A 22,784-nucleotide genomic window follows, 5' to 3' on the forward strand; every position below is an offset into this window, starting at 1 on the left:
TTCATCTAAACACAATAGTTTGCAGTTCTGTGCTTCATTTGCAGGTTATTGCTGATGATCACATTCATTTAGGAGGTTAGTAGTGTGACTAGTGGTTAGGGCGATCTAGGCGTGCTAGCCACTACTGTTATTGAACATCCTGACCACCTCAGTACAAGCTAAACACTATTGCTATTAAATACATTTAAAAAGGCTCAGATAAGGAAATCAATCAAAGTCCCTGTATAGATACACTGAAGACCAAGAACCATCAATCACTTCAATAATGGACATACTCTTCTTTCCTGGCATTAGGTCAAAGCAGACTCATTTACACCATGCATCAGCTTAACATTCCATCAGTTCCTAGGAAGCTCATATGAATGGAAAATTACAACCGGCATGACTCTTCTAGCAAGCAGATCTATGTGAGTGCAGTTTAAAAATATAGCTTGCCTAAAGTGTTATTCTAGCAGATTTACAATAGAAAATAGACACATTAGAAACATACCTAAAGTCATGCTCCTGCTGGTGACTAGCACCAGGAATAGAAGTAGGCACATGCCAAACATTAAATGACGCCATAGTTTCTAGCCCTGTACTCGCACTTGTATTTTAATATCAATGAGAAAAGCAAAGCTGGAGGAAACTCTGCATTGCACAAAACCATGTAAACCTCAGAAAGCGGTCATCCGAATTCTGTCAGATCCAGTGATAATATTTGAGAGTCCAGGATGTATTTGCGCCTGAATTGGGCCATACTCCACTCTTTCACCATCCACAGTCAGAATCCCCTTCCGTGTGAGGGGCTCTAGACGAAACGCTCGAACAGGGACATGTACAAAGTACGGACACTCAATCCCGATGTGTGTTCCCTTTTCCATTGCCAAAAAGAGCCGCACAAGGGTTGTCCGAGAGATTCCGGCTTTAACAAAGAATAGGTGTATAAGACCATCGTCAAAGCAGGAAAACGGAGCTGTAAATAAGTCAGCCCCAAGATGAGTCTGATATATAGCCAATACTAGAACAAAATCCTCTTCTATGGTGACCCAGGACATGGGCACCGGTTGATTCAGGGGAGGCAGGAGGTCATCTTCTGGTCCATTCACTTGATTATGTTTAGGAGACTCTTTGTTGTTTGGCAATAAAATATCTTGTTGCATTTGGTCATCGGAAACAGAATCAAATGTGAATCTGGAAGTGTGCAGTGCAGTTGGTGAACCTGGAGAAGGCGAAGTCTCAAAGCTTGGCAGCTCACTCGTGTCAAACGTAGCAGAGCTTCTCTTATACATAATATTACGCTCCTCACAGAGACCCATGTCTGAAATGGTTCTGTGCAGCTCAGACCTTTTCAGTGGAGAAAGGTTCCCATTAGGAGATAAGGTGATACTTCTGCAGATAGGACGATGGGCATCTAGTACTGGGAGATAAGACAGACGGCCTCTGTAAGTGCGAAGTGAAGCCACCCTGACCATGGTCCCTACAGTAAAACGTGCTGATCCCATGTGCCTATATTTTTCACTTTCTATGTCCACATCAGAAATGAAGCCCCACGCAACACTTAAAAATGAGAAAAAGCGAGCTCCTGAGCAGGTTGTCACAGACACCAGGTCCATAGGCATAACAGTACCACGGCACAGCAGCAAGATACAGTTAAGCAGCAGCTCAGACCCCATAGCCTGGTCAAACCTGTAAAAAAATAAAGTAAATAAGTATAAGAACATTAAGAATTACAATATAAAACATATATAACATTTTCTTAAAATAAAGGCCAATCAATGTTTAGGAATTGAAATGAATGGGTTCCTTGCCAGTCGGAGCATGGATATGATAGCATCCTATTGTAAGATGCATTGGGTAGCCAAATTATGATGGAAATCCAGTCTTCGTCTTAGGAGCGTTGTATTGAATTACACACATTATTTGAAGGTGCACACCCCCTAATAATTACCACAAATCTTTGGCTTTCTTAAAGGGGTTTTTCAGGCAAAAACAGACTGATAAGCTATCCAAAGGATAAATCATCAGTCACTGATTGGTAGGATTCCGACATCCAGCACCCACGTCAATCGGTTGTTCGGTGCCCACACTACAGTGAACAGAGTTGGTCTCCATACACTGTGTAGCGTTGGTAACCTGTAATTGCACTCCCTGTTGGAGCTACATGAAAAAACCTTGTCCTAAAAGCCAAGGTTCACTATAATAGCTATTAAATGACAAATAATGCAAAACTTAAAAAAGCTTTTCTAAAAAGGAAAAAAAAAAAAAAGTCCTTGCAGAATTTTTTGTGCATTCGGGGGAGCTTTATCAAACTGGTGTAAAGTGGAATTGTCTTAGTGGCCCCTAGCAACCAATCAGATTCCACTTTTCATTCCTCACAGATTCTTTGAAAAATGAAAGGTGGAATCTGATTGGTTGCCAGGGGCCACTAAGACAATTCTACTTTACACCAGTTTGGTAAATCTCCCCCAGTGTTTTGTATATACAGTAATCTCACATATAAAAGGGTTAATCACTTACAAAGTATTTTTAAGTTGGAAAAAAAAAGCTGAATCCAGTATGAGAAGGTTCCTATCCCTTACCCTGCATTATAGTTGATTGCTCCAGCCAAGGCATTTCCTGAGCCGCAGGGAAGGATTCCGATAGGCATCTTTATTGCATCCTCCCAATCAGGTCTTTCCATTAAACCATTAACAACCTGCACAGAGTTTACAAAGACAATGTAGGAGATTATGAAATAAGAAATGGAGTAGACATTGCTATCTGTCCTTAACCACAGAACAGTAGACTTTAAAGCATCGCCTCTTCTGCTCATACAGAGAAGGCTTTGAGACACTGCGTAGATGACAATAAAAAGGACAAACAATGCCACAGAAGACTATGAAATCTCAGATTAAAAAGGGTTTATTAAAAAGTTAGCACAAAATGACATGTTTTGGGAATACTTTTCTTCTTCAGATACAGTTAAAGCTGATAAAGGAGGGAAAGTATTTACGAAACACGTCATTTTCTGCTAATCTTTAATAAACCCTGTTTAATCTATTTATGACTGCATAGTCTCTATGGGTAGTGCTGGTCCTTAGATGGCATAGTTTTTCCTTTGTCACTTGTCGCACAGACCCCTATACAAGGAGCATCCCATTTATAGTGCCCAATCCAGTTTGGCAGCCCTGATGCATGGTCAGGAATCCTCCTTTCTGCCGGAATCTACCTGGAATACCCCACTAGTGGATGATATGCACAAATCCTAAGTGGTGTAAAGGTGAGCCTCCATTTTGTTCACCTACTATACCTGAATAAGTGGTATCACACAAGGTGCTGCCTCATGCCTACTTTTTCACTCCTTGTTCACTCACTGAGCAGGACCACCAACCAGACTGCTAAGCCCGTAAGCAGAGTCAACATGCAACACTCGTCGGCTGATCGCATCTATTGTGCACCCCTATAAAATCATTGTTTATCGGCCGCACATCGCTCTGTGGGAACAGGAAATGGCAGAAAGCCATATATTTAAATAGCTGTATGAATGATACAGGGATTATTCGTGCGGCCCAGCCACTCGATTAGCTGTGCAGTGTAAAAGCACTGAAAATGAGCACCGATCGGCACTTGTTTGCAGTCATGGATGGCTGAAGATCACTCCGTCTAAAAGGACCCTAAGTGCTGTATAACACGGCCGGATCAGCAATGTAAACAAGTGCCAATGAGCTAGACTGGCACTCACTTACTGAGCCTATTACACGGTTCAACTATCATGCAGCAAGGGCTATATATGTTGTTAGCGATGTCCATGCAGCCCTTGCCTTTCTTGTAAAATAATAAAGTTTATAGATACCTCTCTATGATCCCCAGTAACTTCCTGGCTTCTCTCTGCAACTGCTGGTGGAACGTTAGCCTCTGTCTCTAAAGTGACAGGCCGCTCGGCCAATCACTGGCCTTGGCAATCCCGTCCCTGCCATCGATTGGCTAAGCAGCCTGTCACTTAAGAGACCGGCTCTGAAGTTGCACCGGCGACTGCATGGAGAAGCCAGAAAGACATCGGGGAGCATGGAGAGGTAATGTATATACTTCAATATTATCTTTGCACAGTCATCAGCAGTATATTGATATTACATGTAGCGGTGCATGATCGGTGGCTGATTATTTTAGGTCAGGACCAAAAGGGACGATCAGACGCTGAAAATGATCTTTATTACACGGAGCGATAATCTGCTGAACATACTGATGTCTGTTTCCATCACTTGAATAATGTACCACACTATTCCTATGTCCTTTCGAGTTTAATTTGTGATTATTCAGTAACTGTGTTAAACCATGTCTATAGGCAGTCCTGAAAACCTGCATCATCATCATCATCCTCCTTAGCTAGCCATGAAAAAGTTATGTACTACTAAGAATACTCAATTTTTAATCATTTCTGTCCACCGTCTTTTCCCACTGAAGTACAAATTGTCACAGAATGGGAAGGGATGAATAGACCATGCTGCATACAAAACGGATTACATTTTCAAATGTGACAGGTTCCCTTTAATTACTAACCATGCTTCATAAGACTCTAGCTATAGTCGTCCTTATTTATGAAGACAGAAATTATTTACACACCCAACAGAAGATAATGGGATTGTATGTGCATCACTACTCCACTATGTTAATTTTATATATTCAATCTGCAGATCATAAAGATGATTCATGTACCGTATATTAGGGCTGTGCCATAAGCTACAGATTATGCGTCCGCCTGGACTCCACAAACCAGTTATAAATAAATCTGCGCAATAAGACGCACACCCAGATCTCTCTACAAGATAGAGAGCGAATTACACCCACACAATACAGATACATGAAGCACAGTTGTCTTCTAGAAGATTCTTAATGCGTTCTGTATTGCACTTTGCCATATGTAGAGAGCTGGCCTCACATTGTGCCCACCATAGCAATTGCACACGCTGTGTTTTGTTTGTGGTTTTCCTATATCTATGACTGCCTTAAAGTTTATCTGAAATTTTTGATGTCAACATTTTTGATTGGTCAGAGTCTCTGATTGCTCTGACCTCCAATGATCACTAGAACTAACAAGGAGAGGCGCAGGGCTGAGCGCTCCCCATCTTGCTGCAGGAATTGGTCTCATACACTTCTTAGGATGTCTGCGACCTGCTGCAAGGACAGACTAAAGAGAGAACTGGCTTAGCGAGCGTTTCTCCCTGCTGGTTCTAGTGATTAGGGGTCTGGGTGTCCAATCAAAATATGACATGTCAGATGCCCCCCCCCCCCCCCTTATAATAATTTTAAAGAGGATAACTCCCAGTCAGCACTGCACCATGCTCAAAAAACTGTAACAATGAGGGTTATACATAGTGATATACAGCGGTGGTGCTCAGTGCAATAACCTAACTTTCCCATTTGGCTGATTGACAGGCTTCACACTTTAGTCCATCAAACACATGAATGCTGTAAGCACAACATGACACCTAGTGCTATTTTCTTGGTTATGCTGCCATGCATTTCTCGGTAATACTGTCATGCCTTGTTACTAATTCCTTAAAGGGTTTTTTCAGGCAAAACCAACTTATCTGTGTGGCTCCAACACCCAGCAACCCCTATCAGCTGTTAAGCCACAGCACTACACAGGATACAGGCCCAGAACCAGTTGGCTTCATTAACCTGTAATGGCAGCTCAGCTCCCACTCAAGTAAACGGCAGCTGAGCTGCAGTAACCAATTCTGTCCACTACACAGTGAATGACGTCAAATGCTTTTAGCCCCATAAGTGCAGGCACTGAACAGCTGATAGTCCCTTTAATAATTTTCATAGCCCACAATTCCCCATCACAGGCACTGCCTATTTTTAGCCTTGCACAGGCTTCAAGTTAAATGTATGAGGCTAAAGCTGCAGCTCAATATACCAACCGCATCCCATCAGGAGACTATATATCAGACTGAAAATCCTGAAACACAAGGATCAATAAAATAATAAGGCCTAACATTTATCCAACACCATTCCTGCTTATAAAAATGATCTGGCCGGTTACCTCAAAGAGGAGTCCATCTCCGGAGATGACTACTATGCCATCCCACTCTTCCAGATTAATGGTCTGCACCAGCTCCCGGGCATGATTCTGTCTTTCTAAAAGGAAACGTACAAATAAAGGTAAGCAGCTATAAGAGAGCATAGCACTCCTGCACTATAGTACAAGGTTAAAGATTACCTGTTTGTATAAGGTTATAGCTGATGTCCGCTTCTGTAATAATGGGCAAGATGTGTGTGTGACACTGCTGCAAAGCGTTGCCTCGCCCACCGCATGGATTCAGTAAAAGCATTAAACGTCGGGGTTTAGGCTGAAGAGTTGGAGAAATCTCTGGGAAAAAAAAAGTTGAGTCAAAAATGTATGAATCACAGTATAATGCTACAAAGTATAGTAAAAAGAACACCGAAACCCCCATCCACTCATATACGTGCATAAGTAATGACGTCTCTGTTCTCTCCAGAGCAGCCCAGCACAGTACATGGGGCTGTTACTGCACATGCACCAGATTTGGAGAGAAGAGAGAGATGTCAATACTTATCATATATGACTATGCATAAGTAGAAGGCCGTATGAGCCAGCGGGCAGAGTGGTGTATTGAGGGGCTGAAGAATGCCCCAGTGCACAAAACAGGTTTATTTACATATTTTTATTTTACAAAAATATTGGAAAAACAACGTGGCAGACAAAAATAAGAACTAATAAAGCGACTCTGTAACCACAATCTGAGCCCCCCCCCCCCCCCCAAACCGCTTGTACCTTCAGATAGCTGCTTTTAATCCAAGATCTGTCCACGGGTCCGTTCAGCAGTTGATGCAGTTATTGTCCTAAAAAACAACTTTAAACTAGCGGCCATGGGCCAAACTGCCGTGGCCAAGAGTATCTGTGCCCTAGCCTTGCACCACCCCTCCGTCCTTCCTCCCCACCCTCATCATTAGGAATGGCACTGGCAGGATTTTTCCTATTCCTCTGCAGTGAACACTGCACAGGTGCCTTAACGATCCAGCCCATGTGCCGTGTTCTCACAGCTGATAAATAGGAAAATACCTGCCGGGAGCATTCCTAATGATGGGATTGGGGGGGGGGGGGGGGGGCGAGGGACAGAGAGGTTGCGCCAGCCTAATGCATACACAATCTAGGCCACAGGGCTGCAAGTTTAAAAGTTGTTAAGGACAATAACCACATCACCTGCCGAACGGACCCCAGGACAGATCTTGGATTAAAAGCAGCTACAAGCTGTTTGGGGGGGGGGGGGGGGGGTCAGACTGTGGGTACCAGTACCCATCAGCAGGTTCCTATGTAAAAACCTGCCAATAGTTTCCCTTTAATTCTAAGGTCAGATTCCAAACGGCATTGAATGTCATATTACTAATTACTAGATGCTTCAAGGGGCGAAAACCTGTGACATGCAGTGACACTGTCTAATGGCACACTATGTATTGTTCCATGGTACAGAGTGGTACAGCTATGAGACAATGGAAATGAACATTCCTACTACCTAAAGCCATGCAGCCTTGTACTTTACACTTGTGAGTGAGATAAGATAAAAAAGACTATTAAAAAGAACAAACTGCAATTATTTGTTCCAAACAATAAAAAACACTACAAATGAATATTGCATATAAATGAAAACCTTTACGTTCAGGTTCAAGAGTACAAGCCACATATTAAGATGGGTTAAGGCTCATACAGACTAGGGGACCATAGGTTTTCAGTTAAGATCACACACATCATTATTGCAAACACAACAACATTATTATTTTCCTATGGGAATAAAGTTACAAGTGACCTTGTGATCCTTGTCAACAAAAGCGGCTTTGTACCACTGCCACCCATGGGAACCATTATGGTTTCGGTAATCTCACGCTTCTGAGGCCTTTTTTATTCTATCTTGTACTTTGCAGTCTATGTCTCAGAGTATGGTCTCATGAGTAAGAAGAAGTATGAAAAACTACTGATGCCTTTCCAGGTGATGATGATGATGCCTGCAGAGATGATAATGTGACCTCTGCTCCAAGTCAATGAAAACTGATCAAATACAGAGCACCAAAAGTGCTGAAAAAGACTATTTGCAGCCAAAAATATGATTGTATGTCTTATGTCTAGGTTATAGAGAAAAAAGAAATACTATTGAAGAAAAAAGAAAAACTGAAGTCTTCCAGTACTTATCAGCTGCTTTATGTGCTGCAGGAAGTGGTGGATTATTTCAGTGAGACACAGTGCTCCCCTGCTGCCACCTCTGTCCATGACAGGAACTGTCCAGAGCACTAACAAATCCCCATAGAAAACCTCTTCTGCTCTGGACAGTTCCTGACACAGTCAGACATAGCAGCAAATAGAACTATGTAAATTTTCTGGTACCAGTTATACTGAACAAAATCTTTGTCCCCGGACTACCCCTTTAATAAAGCATCTCCTGTTAAGGGTGCGTTCATACATTGCAAGTCCGCAGTGATGTCATGATGCAAGTTTGGCGGCAGATCAGCTGAGATAATCGGTACTATTACAGTCTATGGCCCTGCATTCTCACGATGGATTTTCATTCCGCTGCGAGAAAGTAGTGATGGCCATATTAACTATTTAACTGCCGCAGAGTTAAAAAACAATAAACAGCCAATGTTTACCTGCCAAACACTGAGCTGTCCTAGGACCTGGAGACTGAAGCAGGAGCACACCTGGGGATCGCGCACAGCTAAGCATTGGCTGTTTATTATTTTTATAACCCCACAGCAGTTAAATAGTTAACACGGGCATCACTACATTGTCGCAGCAGAATGAAAATCCAATAAAAGAATGCATGGCCACAGACTGTAATGGTACCAAGTATTGCTATGTGTAAACGCACTCTAAGGGTATTTTCACACTGAGCAAAATAGGCGGAATTCCGCGGCGGAACTCTCTCTGGAAATAAGGCCTAAGGGTCCTTTTACACAGACTTATATGGGGCAGTCTACAGAAGCAAATGAGCACCGATCTGCGCTTACACAGCACAACTAATCGAGTGGCCAGGTCGCACGAATGATCCCTGTATTGTTTGTGCCGCCATTAAAGTACACCACTTGGCCAGATACTCTCTAGGCTGGCAGAGTAGGCCTGCTCCACAGATTCAGAGCGGGAGGCATCCATAGTGATAGAGGCAAAGAGAGCATAAGCCCTCCTAACCTTATATATGCTTTCAGACCTCGGATCAGCTTGAATTTGGTGCCACCCGGCGGAGCCCCAGTGCCAGCCTAGAGCTTGCAAAGGACGGCGCCATGTTGGGGGCGGAGCTTCCAGTACCAGGGTGCTCTGCTGGGCATAACGCATTGTCAGACACCACGCTTGCCACTGAGACCGGAATGGGAAGAGGTCAGGGTAAGACCCACACGTGCACCCATGGCCTGGCTTCTGGCATAGCCAGTGCTGTAACCCTGCTGCTTAAACTCCCAAAGCCTGGCAGCGGGGAGAGATGGGACCGGGAAGCACAAGGAATGCGCGACCCGACAAAGGCCTAAGAGGAGGACTGGAGACTAAGCCGGACGCCCTCGACTGCATAGGCCCTGATCCCAATGTCAGCCCCAGGACAAGGAGGAGGAAAGAACTAACGTGCTATGTCCTGATAGGAGAAGGAAAACACTGAGGATGAAGTGGGGTGGGGCCCTTTTAGGCTGCATTCCTACGTTCCGTTTTCATTACGGAACACGGACGAGGAATACCTGTAATGGAGTCTCCTCCACCCGGACAGCATGTGATAAGATGCTGAGAGCGGGGGAGAACTATATTGATATGTGCGACGCTGTAATGAATCAGCCGCGTGCGGCATCACAGGCGGCTCAGCGCCCAGATGACTAGTTGCCACCCCTCTCATGGCCTTGTGTGGTGTAATAAAACATCTTTTTACCCCTTTGTAAAGCTACAGCTGGTATGCTGCATGTTCTGCCCAGTAGCTCTATACTTTGCTGCAGGGAAGAATATCAGCACAAATGGTTCCCTTTAAATATGAGGGAGTAAAAGCAGCAATGCAAAAAAAATTACATAAAATGGAACAGGAGCCAAAATAATATAGTATTGGGTTAACTGTTACATTCTTAAAATGAACAATACAGGACAATTTTGCCAGACAATTTTTTTGTACAGCACAAGAATTGTAGTACTGGGCACCAGGCGAGACGACCTATTCAGGGCAGGCCTGCATACACAGAATCTGCTTTTCTCAGAGATGAAAATACAAGTCCTGGGCTAGAATCCAGGAACACAAGCACATCAATGGCAGCCATGTTCCACCCACAGGCTTCATTCAAAACTTCCCACGGTCAAAGGATTGCTTGCAGAGGGAGCTGGGTCAGCACAAGCTACAGCAGCTGAAGTCTTGGGAGATCCTTGCTACTTTATATAATCCATCTCCATAAATCAGCCAATACACCTACAGCAGTGCTGAATTTGGCATTCACCTCATTGGAGCCACATATGGTGACATTATAACACAATGGTGGCTAAGGACGACCATTGTATGTTGAAAATATTGTATCTTGAGACCAAAACTCTATGGAAAACTGGTAAGTGGTTCTGAAGTCCCCAAAATGTCACACCCCAAAAAATTTAAAATAAATAAAATAAGCAGCTAACTAACATGGATAAAGTGAATCCTTACATCCAACAGTCAGAAGGAGCTACTGGAGACTGTACATTGCTTTCAATGTAGAGGATAGGAGTGGTTTCAGGGTCCTGTACAGACCACACAGGGTCCCAGAAAAATAAAATGAAGCCGCCTCTACCTGGTGCCTAAAGAAGCAACTCATGCTGACACAGGTAAAGAGCAGTACAGGGCATGGAGAGGAGATACTAGACACACACAGCAGTACAGGACATGTAGTATCACACTGTACTGTAGGGAGGGGATACTAGACACACACAGCAGTACAGGACATGTAGTATCACACTATACTGTAGAGAGAAGATACTAGACACACCAGTACAGGACATGTAGTATTACACTGTACTGTAGAGAGGAGATACTAGACACACAGCAGTACAGGACATGTAGTATTACACTGTACTGTAGGGAGGAGATACTACCTCATGTAATGCTGTGTGTCTAGTATCTCCTCCCTATAGTACAGTACTGCTGTGTGTGTCTAGTATTTCCTCTCTACAGTACAGTGTGATACTACATGTCCTGTACTGCTGTGTGTCTAGTATCTCCTCTCTACAGTACAGTGTAATACTACATGTCCTGTACTGGTGTGTCTAGTATCTTCTCTCTACAGTACAGTGTGATACTACATGTCCTGTACTGCTGTGTGTGTCTAGTAATACACTGTACTGTATGGAGGAGATACTAGACACACATAGCAGTACAGGACATGTAGTATCACTCTGGCTGTCTAGTATCTCCTCTCTACAGTACAATCACTGTATGCACTTCAGTAATACTGGGGTTTACCAGTAAAATGGCCACTTTTATTGGTCAACGATCTAGTTCTTCACATGTTCCGCAGGTCCTGACTGTAGCATTTATTGTTTAATCTAGTCTCAAGTAACAATGGTCCACAAAGGACTATTCATTGTGCATTGAAAATATTGTAACCTGAGGCCATTGTAAGTTGTGGGACCACTATATAAAAAGGGCTGAAACAAAAAAAAAAAAAAATACTAACTAGCAATTTTACCATACTAAAGCACTGAATTAAGGTTGAGTGGGAAGAGACCACGTGGCTCTCTTCTGCCAAGAACATCTGTGATGGGAACATTGAGGTTGCTCGTGCCCTGGTCCCTGCTCACTCACTCATTTGTGCTGCTGTGCACACACCACAAGTGACAGAGCGCCACCTACTTTATTGTATATTTTAATGCATGTTAGCTGAGACATTGTGGAAAGGGCTACAGTCTACACCTTCCCTGATGTACTGTATAATCTAATACCAGCTATAATGCATTAGGATACACAATACTCTAGGTGGAGGCTTACTGTCATTAGCGGTGTGTGTGGCAGTGTGAGCAATGATTGAGTGAGCAAGGATCAGGTCATGGGACAGCCCTCTGTTCTTAAGAGTATACCTATTTGGAACATTTATGGCATATCCACAGGATATGCAATGTGTCCCCTAAATGCAGGTCCCATAGCTATCTTCAGAGCGAGGAGTCCCAGATTCCGTCCAATCTGTATGCTACTTACAGGGGTGCTCAGGAAGGCAAAAACTGCAGAATCCAGCGAGTTACACAAGTCAAGGGGACTTATGTAAATTACAGTTTTTGGCTTAGCGATCACCCCAGTTGGCTGCAAACAGGCTGGAGGGGGCCAGGGAGCCCTTGATCTGAAGATAGTTACAGGGAACATCCTGCAAACATGCTATACGTGTCCCAGGTGGGCATACTCCTTTAAAGGGGTTATCCAGCATTAGAAAAACATGGACACTTTCAGCAGAACCTGCTGATATGCCGCAGTAGCTATGTCCCTCAGTATTATATGACCACTACTTTCACCCCTCTCCTCCCCCACATTGTTTAAAAAAAAAAAAAAAAAAAAAAAAATTATTAAATTATTATTATTATTATTATTAATAATAATAATGGTAAATGCTCTTATGCAAATTACTTGCATAAGAGCATCTCCGAGCCCCTCCCATCCACTATGCATATTCATATATGCATAGTGGGCTCTATACACGGGGGAAGCGCAGGGAAGCAGTCCCATCGCCGCTCCCCCCGCAGGTCCCTCAGGACGCTAGTATAAGATAGGCTTACGTCTTGAGGGACCTCTGGGAGGATTGGCGGCGGCGCAGGGGATTCATGCATGCACGGGAAGCAGCCTGTCTGACGGGACTGCTTCCCTGCGCAGCCGCCGTGTATAGAGCCCACTACGCATTTATGAATAATCATAGTGGGCGGGACAGGCAGGATGTGCCGATGCTCTTCGGCCCAGAGCAACGCCCTAAATGCTCTTATGCAAGTAATTTGCATGAGAGCATTTAGCCATTTTAGAAACAATGCGGGGGCGGAGAGGGGTGAAACTAATGGCCATATACTACTGAGGGTCACAGCTAATGCGGGATATCAGCAGGTTCTCTGGGAAGAACCTGCTGATAGTGCCCCTTTAAGCTCTATTCATTTCAATGTAACGGAGTTACAAAACCCCACACAAACTGGAGACAAGAGTTGTGCTGTCTCTGGAAGAAAGTGGCCATGTTTTTCTAATTTATTTTTCCTTAAGTGACAAAATAAGAATGTTATTAAAGAAATGTAAACTCAACAACATTAAAACTGCAACACTTAAAACCTAATATTATGGAAATCACGATAGACCTGTTAGTGATCACAAGTTGACATTCTAGTTCGATGTTGTCTCCCATCCACTAGGACACACTGCAATGAACAGCGCTGAGATCTCTGCCTACACATGAGGTGAAATCATACTGTACTAATTCTTCTGGCTTTTCTATAGTTAAAGCCCCTGCCAGATGCACCAGATTGGAGCTAGGTGAAAGAAATTTTTTATAGTTGGCAGATTTTAGCAACACCTATTACTAATGCGACACCAAATTTAAAGGGAATCTGTCAGCTGTAATTCATGTTCCCAATTGCAGACACTGTTAGATAGCCATTTGGGTCAGGAGACACATGTTACCTTTCATATAGCCATCTGTGCTTCTAGAAGAGAAATGCTTTAATTACATAGTAAGAAGAGTCAAAGAGGTGTTCCTGAGCTCCTGGAGTGCAGGAAGGTATAACACCTCCTTACTCCCCCTCCCATACCTGACCCTGCTTGGGACTCAGCTTCCAGGTGTCAATCAAGCAGGGAGGGGAGAAAGAAGAGACATCCCAGCTTGCAGCTATCCAGGAGCTTCAAAAAGCCTCTTTGTACCACAGAATAAAAGCATTCTGCTGCATCCTGGAAGCAAAGACAGATATACAAAAGGTACCATGTGTCTCCTTGCCTAAACAGCTATCTAACAGTGTCATCAGCAGTTTGGAACATGAATTACAGCTGGCAGATTTCCTTTAAGGGTCCTATTCCACAGGCCGAGGAGGGCCCGATCAATGATGTAAACAAGAGGCGATCTGCTAGATTGCCGCTCGTTTACTGGGCCTATTCCACGGCCCGATGATCGTTGAGCGAGGGCTGCAAGGACATCTTTACCGATGTCCTTGCAGCCGTTAAAGCAGCAGTAATACATTACCTGTCCAGGCTTCTCCGCGCTGTCTTCATCCCAGGTTCCCGCGCGCTCTATCTTCTGAATGGCCGGTCAGCTGACAGGCCACACTCAGCCAATCAAAGGCTGCGGCGGTCCCGGCCTGTGATTGGCTGAGCGCTCCGTCAGCTGACAGGCTATTCAGAAGATAGAGAGTGTGGGACCCTGGGATGAAGACAGCGCGGAGAAGCCTGGACAGGTAATGTATGATGATGATGCTGCTGCTGTCAAATCGTCGGTCGCCCGCCGCGCACCGCTATTCAACCGTAGCGATGCGCGGTGGGGGAACAATGATTTTAGGTCTGGCCCTTAATAAACAATCAGCCAATGACATGATCAGCTGATCGTTCTCTCTATTTCACCGAACGATAATCGGCCGTATCGGGCCAAATGGGGCCAATTCGGACGATTATCGTTACTGTGGAATAGGGCCCTAAGTCTCCTGCACACATTGCAGATTTAGTCAGTGTTTGCTTCAGATGTTTCAAACCTAAACCCAGACCAAACCCTAAGCACAGAGGAAAAGCACAAAGTATAAAGGAAACATTTACACTTCTCTTCTGTGCATTTACTCCTGATTTTGGTTTAAAATACAATAAATAGACGGACAGAAGTGATTGGTGGAGCCATTACCTGTGTCACTTGAGATCTGCACTCCTTGAATAAGACACTTTACTGCTGTTGCCCATTTTTCAGCAATGACTTGGTTCCGTTCATAATCCGAGGCCTCGTCCACCCTAAACGTGCGGACCAGCCTTTGGCGTGTTCGTGTTGAACCCATTGCAACTTTCTTCTTTTTCAATGGATAAGAGTAGATTGAAAAATAGGCGGAAGAATCACTGGAGCCACGAGTGCGCATGGTGTGACATCCCACCATGTCATGAATTGGTAGAACTGTGCGCTGGTCATCATCAGGCTTAGGGACCAGTCTCTGGATGTGAAGGCCTGTTGGTGTCAGACTGAGTGCATAGCGAATACCTTTGGATGGGTAGACTCCAAATTCTCCATGGAGCAGGGTCTCAGATGACTGCTTGTGATGCTTAGACATTTTACGTAGGTGGTATGTGGCACACCAGTGCAGACTCAATCATACAATCAATGAAAGAAGATGGAACAAGTATATAAAACTCAAACTGGCGATGCATAAAGGCAGAGGGGATGCCAGGCAAACCTTCAGAGGTATGGGCTAAATCTTTGTACCCACTACATTCTCAGAAAGATGGAGTAAGACTACTTAGAAACACACCAGTTCCGGCCTTTAGTGCTATCCACAGCAGTCAAGAGTGCCGTGTTCATTCAGGAGCGTGGCTGTGGAGAAAACATAAAAAAAAAAAACCATATAAAACAAATACTGATACTATATCAGCTTATCTACAATGCACATAATATGAGTACATACAGTAAGCACACAGTCACTAGTCAAAACTAAGCTCGTAAAGGTATCCAGTATAAGCAACTACTGCAGAGACATTTCTACAGAGAGCAAAAAAGGACTAATTTATACTGGAAATAGCAACACAAGAGCTATACAGTATAGTTAACTTCAGCCTTCATTTTATGGCGTTCACGCTCCAGTAACAAAGATAACAGATCAGGTACTGGGAGCATTCACCATCAAGACCAAAGTCTAATGAGAAGGACGTTCTGTACTGAAAGTCATTAAAGAGCAGGGAACACGCCTTTTTATAACTACTAATTAAAACCAGATACTCAGATTAGAAAAAAAAGCCTGTTTTGTGATTCTTTTGGTTGTAGATTTTTTTATACTGTTGTCTATAAAGAATTATGAAGGAAAATATATATTGACAGCGGTCACATGGACCATAGGAACCTGTAGTCCGAAGCTCACTCATTGACACATGAGTGTTCTAGGCATGCTCTGTGACCTGTGTACAGTGGCCATTGTGCAAGGAGAGGGAGGAGCTGAGCTGTGACCATCACCTATTGTGAATGGTATGATCCAGTATTGTCTATACAAACCGTAGGAGTAAACTCCTCTATTAGGCTGATTAATCATCAGTCATGTACTGCCCAGACACAAACATATTGCATATTACAGTATCTATTTCTAGTATTTTTAATATTATGACAAATATGACTTCTCTCCACCTCACTTTACAGGCCCAAGGCATGGCTGTGACGATGGAGAGCAGAACTCAAACAAGACATAGCAAATGTTTACGCTTTAGATTAGAAGAGGATCACTCACGCAGCTGGTTAAGCGACATTTCCAGCATGTTCTGCGAAGTGACTCTCACAATTGTGAGAGTCCCCTTGTCACCTTGAGATTTATCACCATCACATATGATGTTTATAGCCTGGCCGGTGGCTGACCCACCAGGAGGACTATACCTACATCTCTACAGACAGGCCTTGAAAACCACTATCTACAATTGCTAATGTTTTAAACCCCCAGAACTAGGTAAGGTCTTTAGGGTATATTCACACGAACGGACTCGCAGCGAGAATCTCGCTGCGAGTCCGGCAGGTCCTGGCAGTTCCCACACACTATATACTCGCTGCGGTCGTTTATGTAATTCTACCGCCCTTAACTTCTTCTGCTCCGCCCGGCTCCCCCACTGTAAGCATACATTGAACGACCGCAGCGAGTATATAGTGTGTGGGAACTGCCAGGACCTGCGGGACTCGTAGCGAGAACTTCACTGCGAGTCCGTTCGTGTGAATATACCCTTAATCTGTTCTGGACTATAATTATATATACTTACCCATGACCTGGGGCTGCAGAGGGTGGCCAGGGACTAATGAAAAATGTTGTTTGCTTTGGCTTGCTTCCTTAAGAAGACATTGTGCTGATGACTAAGCGGGTGTCAGCCCTGTCACTGGAGTGAACTTAAAGTGGTACTCCAGTGTTTTATTTTTATAGAATGCACACTCACCTACACTGCCATCTGTTTCATACCATACCTTTCAGTACTGTAGCTGGGTCACGTGACCAGCACTAAAAACCCACACAAATGACATAGGTTAGTATATCTCAGAAAGGTGGTCTGTTCTGAGTCAGTTGACTTCCCATTAAATCATTTCCCATGAGATCCCTCCCCTTAGTGCTTTAAAGGGAACCAATCACGCAAAAATTGGCCATAAAGCTAAGGAAACGTGCTGGTACATCACCCAGCACGCTTCCCAAACATCCACCTGTAGCCTCCATCCCCTGGTAAATTACCAGCCAAGTAGTCACGGTGGGCGGGTGGCTGGTTATCTAGTCACGGTCCTGGGCAGGTTCCGGCGCTGTAATCACGCCCCTCTGGGAGTGTTGGAAAGCACTGCATGTTGACGTCACCCGGGGGAGCGGCATTGCACGTCAGCCACGCCGATGTGTATACTATGCTGCGCATGCACAGTACAGTAGGTGAAGCCGCTGCTGTACTATGCCGCGCAGGCGCAGTACAGCAGCGTCTTCTCCGACTGCACTGCGCACGTGCAGCAAAGTAAAGACGTCGGCGTGGCCGATGTGGCGCTTTCCAACACGCCCAGAGGGGCGTGATTACAGCACCGGAAACTGCCCAGGACCGTGACTAGATAACCAGCCACCCGCCCACCGTGACTACTTGGCTGGTAATTTACATAGAGCGCGGGAGGTTATTAAACTAACTTTGCGGTCTGTATGTATAGGGGACGGAGGCTACAGGGGGATGTTTGGGAAGCGTGCTGGGTGATGTACCAGCACGTTTCTTTAGCTTTATGGCCAATTTTAGCGTGATTGGTTCCCTTTAAAGGAGTTGTCCAGACTTAGAAAAACATGGCTACTTTCTTCCAAAACAGCAACTCACCTGTCCTCAGTTTGGGTGTGGGTTTTGTAGCTCAGTTCAATTGAAGTGAATAGAGTTGAATTGTAATACCACACACAACCCGAGGACAGGAGTGGTGCTGTTTTTTTGCAAGAAGGTAGCTGTGTTTTTTTTAATGTTGCATAACCCTTTTAAAACTTTAAATCTTTATAAAACGTTCCCATTTAGTTAGGGAATAGAAATCAAAATGGCTGAAAACCTGGGCCTGTCACAATAACATACACAAGAACCTCTACAATATTCTCTAATACTATGATGCACCTTCCCATTGGGAAAAAGCCTCAGTCTCAAGGCATGGTTGCTTACTTGTGGTGTCATGTGCACTACAGCAAGGATCAAGCTAATTCAGGCCGCCATCCGACACATTATAATAAGAAAGGACCAATTGTCCGCAATGTGATGTTAACTTAGAAAATAAAGTGATAACAGGCCTTCTTTATAACATAAACCGCTCGACTACCACCATGTTACCTTTATAGTGTCCTTGTTTTCTGGGGCTACTTACACAATACACATTTATAAAAAGAGTCTAACATGCAAAAATACAGAAAAACACTAACGGCACCTTTTTAAAAAAAACACCAATGTAAGCCAAAATCTATACATTCCTATTTACAGCAGGAGATGGTTCAGACATATGACTAATGTGCTCATAGCGTGACTCAGTGTTGAAATCACAGTAACCTCCTGTAACACCAGGACGCAGACAAAGCACAAACCCGCAGCGCTGTAAGGTTTTCACCAACAAAGAATGTAACAATTGCACAATGTAAAGAGCGGTAACCAAGAAGTGAAGGAATGACTGCTTTATATGGTCCAGGGAGAGAACCACTGATTCTAGGACATCAATGTACACCGAGCACCAGGGGCACAAACTCGCTCTGACAAGTAGCATCCCAGAACAGTTGTGGGTAGAATCAGACCTACTATTGCCTTAAAGGGGTATTTCGGCAGACAGAATATTTTGTTTGACTAAGGTTAGTATAAAAAAAAAAAACACACATACTCCTTTGCCCTGATCTCCCAGGAGCCAACGGAGCAGCAGCTGCCAGGGAATATGGCTTCTTTTTTATTTTTACAGCAACCTAAGCCACATATAAAAAGTTGGTGCTGTCGGGACACCCCTTTGTTGTTCTTACTTACTTTCCAGTGCAGCCAAAGGCTATCCAGCCGAGATCTGAGAAATATGTGATAAGGACTGGGACTGACTTACTACTCCCCCCCTGCACAGTGCCAGATTGAGACACGTTGCTTTGGGGTAACAGAGATAACAGGTTGTCAATAGGACTCTCAGGCAGCAGCTCACTCACTGGCACACTGGCAACCAGTCTGTCTCACATCGGGCTACCATCACATTGTGATTTGATAACACCTCCGACACTGGGTTATTAGCAGAAGGTGATGACAACATATAATGGAAGGAATTCCACACACATTCACTGTTCCCCCAACACACACACACGCACTGTTACCCCAACACACACACACACACACACTGTTCCCCCAACACACACACACACACACACACACACTGTTCCCCCAACACACACACACACACACACACACACACTGTTCCCCCAACACACACACACGCACTGTTACCCCAACACACACACACGCACTGTTACCCCAACACACACACACACACACACTGTTCCCCCAACACACACACACACACACACACACACTGTTCCCCCAACACACACACACACACACACACTGTTCCCCCAACACACACACACACACAGTTCCCCCAACACACACACACACACAGTTCCCCCAACACACACACACACACAGTTCCCCCAACACACACACACACACAGTTCCCCCAACACACACACACACACAGTTCCCCCAACACACACACACACACACTTCCCCCAACACACACACACACACAGTTCCCCCAACACACACACACACACAGTTCCCCCAACACACACACACACACAGTTCCCCCAACACACACACACAGTTCCCCCAACACACACACACAGTTCCCCCAACACACACACACAGTTCCCCCAACACACACACACACACAGTTCCCCCAACACACACACACACACAGTTCCCCCAACACACACACACACACACTACTCCCCCAGCACACACACACACACACACTACTCCCCCAGCACACACACACACTACTCCCCCAGCACACACACACACACTACTCCCCCAGCACACACACACACTACTCCCCCAGCACACACACACACTACTCCCCCAGCACACACACACACTACTCCCCCAGCACACACACACACTACTCCCCCAGCACACACACACACTACTCCCCCAGCACACACACACACTACTCCCCCAGCACACACACACACTACTCCCCCAGCACACACACACACACTACTCCCCCAGCACACACACACACTACTCCCCCAGCACACACACACACTACTCCCCCAGCACACACACACACTACTCCCCCAGCACACACACACACTACTCCCCCAGCACACACACACACTCCTCCCCCAGCACACACACACACTACTCCCCCAGCACACACACACACTACTCCCCCAGCACACACACACACTACTCCCCCAGCACACACACACACTACTCCCCCAGCACACACACACACTACTCCCCCAGCACACACACACACTACTCCCCCAGCACACACACACACTACTCCCCCAGCACACACACACACTACTCCCCCAGCACACACACACACTACTCCCCCAGCACACACACACACTACTCCCCCAGCACACACACACACTACTCCCCCAGCACACACACACACTACTCCCCCAGCACACACACACACTACTCCCCCAGCACACACACACACTACTCCCCCAGCACACACACACACTACTCCCCCAGCACACACACACACTACTCCCCCAGCACACACACACTACTCCCCCAGCACACACACACACTACTCCCCCAGCACACACACACACTACTCCCCCAGCACACACACACACTACTCCCCCAGCACACACACACACTACTCCCCCAGCACACACACACACTACTCCCCCAGCACACACACACACTACTCCCCCAGCACACACACACACTACTCCCCCAGCACACACACACACTACTCCCCCAGCACACACACACACTACTCCCCCAGCACACACACACACTACTCCCCCAGCACACACACACACTACTCCCCCAGCACACACACACACTACTCCCCCAGCACACACACACACTACTCCCCCAGCACACACACACACTACTCCCCCAGCACACACACACACTACTCCCCCAGCACACACACACACTACTCCCCCAGCACACACTGCTCTCCCTGCACTCACACACAGTACTCACCCTGCTGTTCTCCCGAGGGACAGATAACTTGTCTCACTACAGGCAGACGAGACAGCTGTGATGCTCCGTGCAGCGCCCATCAGCCGGCAGTGACACGGCGCATCAGTGAGCACAAAGCGCTCTGTGTCCTGGCTCCTCCGCTGCCTCCGGCTCGCACTACTTTGACTCAGCTTCTACTCAAACAGGAAGTGATAAGAGGAGCCGCAACTCTTTGGAGAGGGTAGAGGCTTCATCCCAGTGATGACGCTGCGGCCATGTGACCGACCACGTGACGGGAGGTGATAACTGGTGCTGATCTCTGGAGACGCACATGGCGGCGGTGTGTACTGGAGTCAGGACGCCTGTAGTAGCATCACTCCTGCAGCATTGGCGGGGGGCGTGTCTCCAGCCTCCTATAATGACGGCTGGGTGTGTGGTCCTGCGCTGTGATAGGCTGTGGTGTCTCTGCGTCACCGTCCAGTGCAGTAGAAGCTGTAACTATGGGGTCACATGGAAACCGCAACACTGGGGACTCCGGCCATACATTATGTGCCTGGGGCATTTGTTTCCTGTCAGCTCAGTCCATGGCATTTAGTAATACCTCTATACAGGGATGCAGCACTAAACCGCACAGTGATACAGATATAGGGGCAGAGTGACAAGTCAGTGACTGTTGCCCATAGCAACCCATCACAGTGCAACTATCCTTTGAGCTGAATGGTAAGTGAAAAATTGCAGTGGTTGCTATGGGCAACAGACTAATCTCTCTCATAATGAGTGTTAGGTGATGTTCACATTGTGCAGATATGTGGGCAAATTATGTACACGAATGCCTGATCACAGTCACCTAAAGGGAACTAAGCAGGTTAGAAGACCAGCCTGATGTTCTGTCTCCATAGGGCCAGGGACACTGAGAATAAGGTAAAGTTCCTTAGCTGCTCAGTGCACCATCCCGGCCCCCTCCAACTTATATGCATACATGAATAAGCAGGCAGGAGGGTGCACCGAGGAGCTAAGAGACGCCTCCAGTGCACCAAACTGAGTCATTTGCATATTATTTTAGGATTTACTCCGTAAGGTCAAAGCCAATTTTCGTTTTTGCACTTTTTGTTTAAAAGTCCATAGCACTTGCATTTTTTCACCTAGACACCCATATGAGCCCTTGTTTTTTGCGACACCAATTGTACTTTGCAATGACAGACTGAATTTTCCCATAAAATATGCTGCGAAACAGGAAAAAAATCATTTGCGCTGTCAAATTGAAAAAAAAAGGAATTTTTCATTTCAGGGAGTTTTGTGTTTACGCTGTTCACCCTGGGGTAAAACTGACTTGTTATATATGTTCCTCAAGTCGTTATGATTACAACAATATGTAACATGTATAACTTTTATATTATCTGATGGCTTTTAAACAATTCAAACCATCGTCAACAAATATAGGTCCCTAAAATCGCTCCATTCCCAGGCTTATAGCGCTTTTATCCTTTGGTCTAT

At 45.4% G+C, this 22,784-nt stretch overlaps 1 protein-coding gene across 1 annotated transcript; it reads right to left on the reverse strand.

Moving 5' to 3' along the window:
* Positions 1–578: 578 nt before the first annotated feature.
* On the reverse strand, positions 579–21,703 carry SPHK2 (sphingosine kinase 2). Its single transcript, XM_069948463.1, has 6 exons — positions 21,312–21,703; positions 14,803–15,477; positions 6,185–6,334; positions 6,008–6,102; positions 2,562–2,677; positions 579–1,668 (listed from the first exon to the last, which is right to left on the reverse strand). Exons 2-6 carry the CDS (start codon positions 15,215–15,217, stop codon positions 657–659), a joined length of 1,788 nt encoding a protein of 595 aa, XP_069804564.1. The 5' UTR covers positions 15,218–15,477; positions 21,312–21,703; the 3' UTR covers positions 579–656.
* Positions 21,704–22,784: the final 1,081 nt, after the last annotated feature.

Source organism: Dendropsophus ebraccatus, chromosome 12 (genome assembly GCF_027789765.1).
Source record: "Dendropsophus ebraccatus isolate aDenEbr1 chromosome 12, aDenEbr1.pat, whole genome shotgun sequence".
Taxonomy (NCBI): domain Eukaryota; kingdom Metazoa; phylum Chordata; class Amphibia; order Anura; family Hylidae; genus Dendropsophus; species Dendropsophus ebraccatus.

Coding starts and splice junctions, on each gene's coding strand:
- SPHK2 (XM_069948463.1), bottom strand. CDS start 15,217: ATGTCTAAGCATCACAAGCAGTCATCTGAGACCCTGCTCCATGGAGAA. Junction 6,335..14,802: donor GCAGATCTCAAGTGACACAG/GTAATGGCTCCA, acceptor TTTTTTTCCCAG/AGATTTCTCCAACTCTTCAG. Junction 6,103..6,184: donor CTATAACCTTATACAAACAG/GTAATCTTTAAC, acceptor GTTTCCTTTTAG/AAAGACAGAATCATGCCCGG.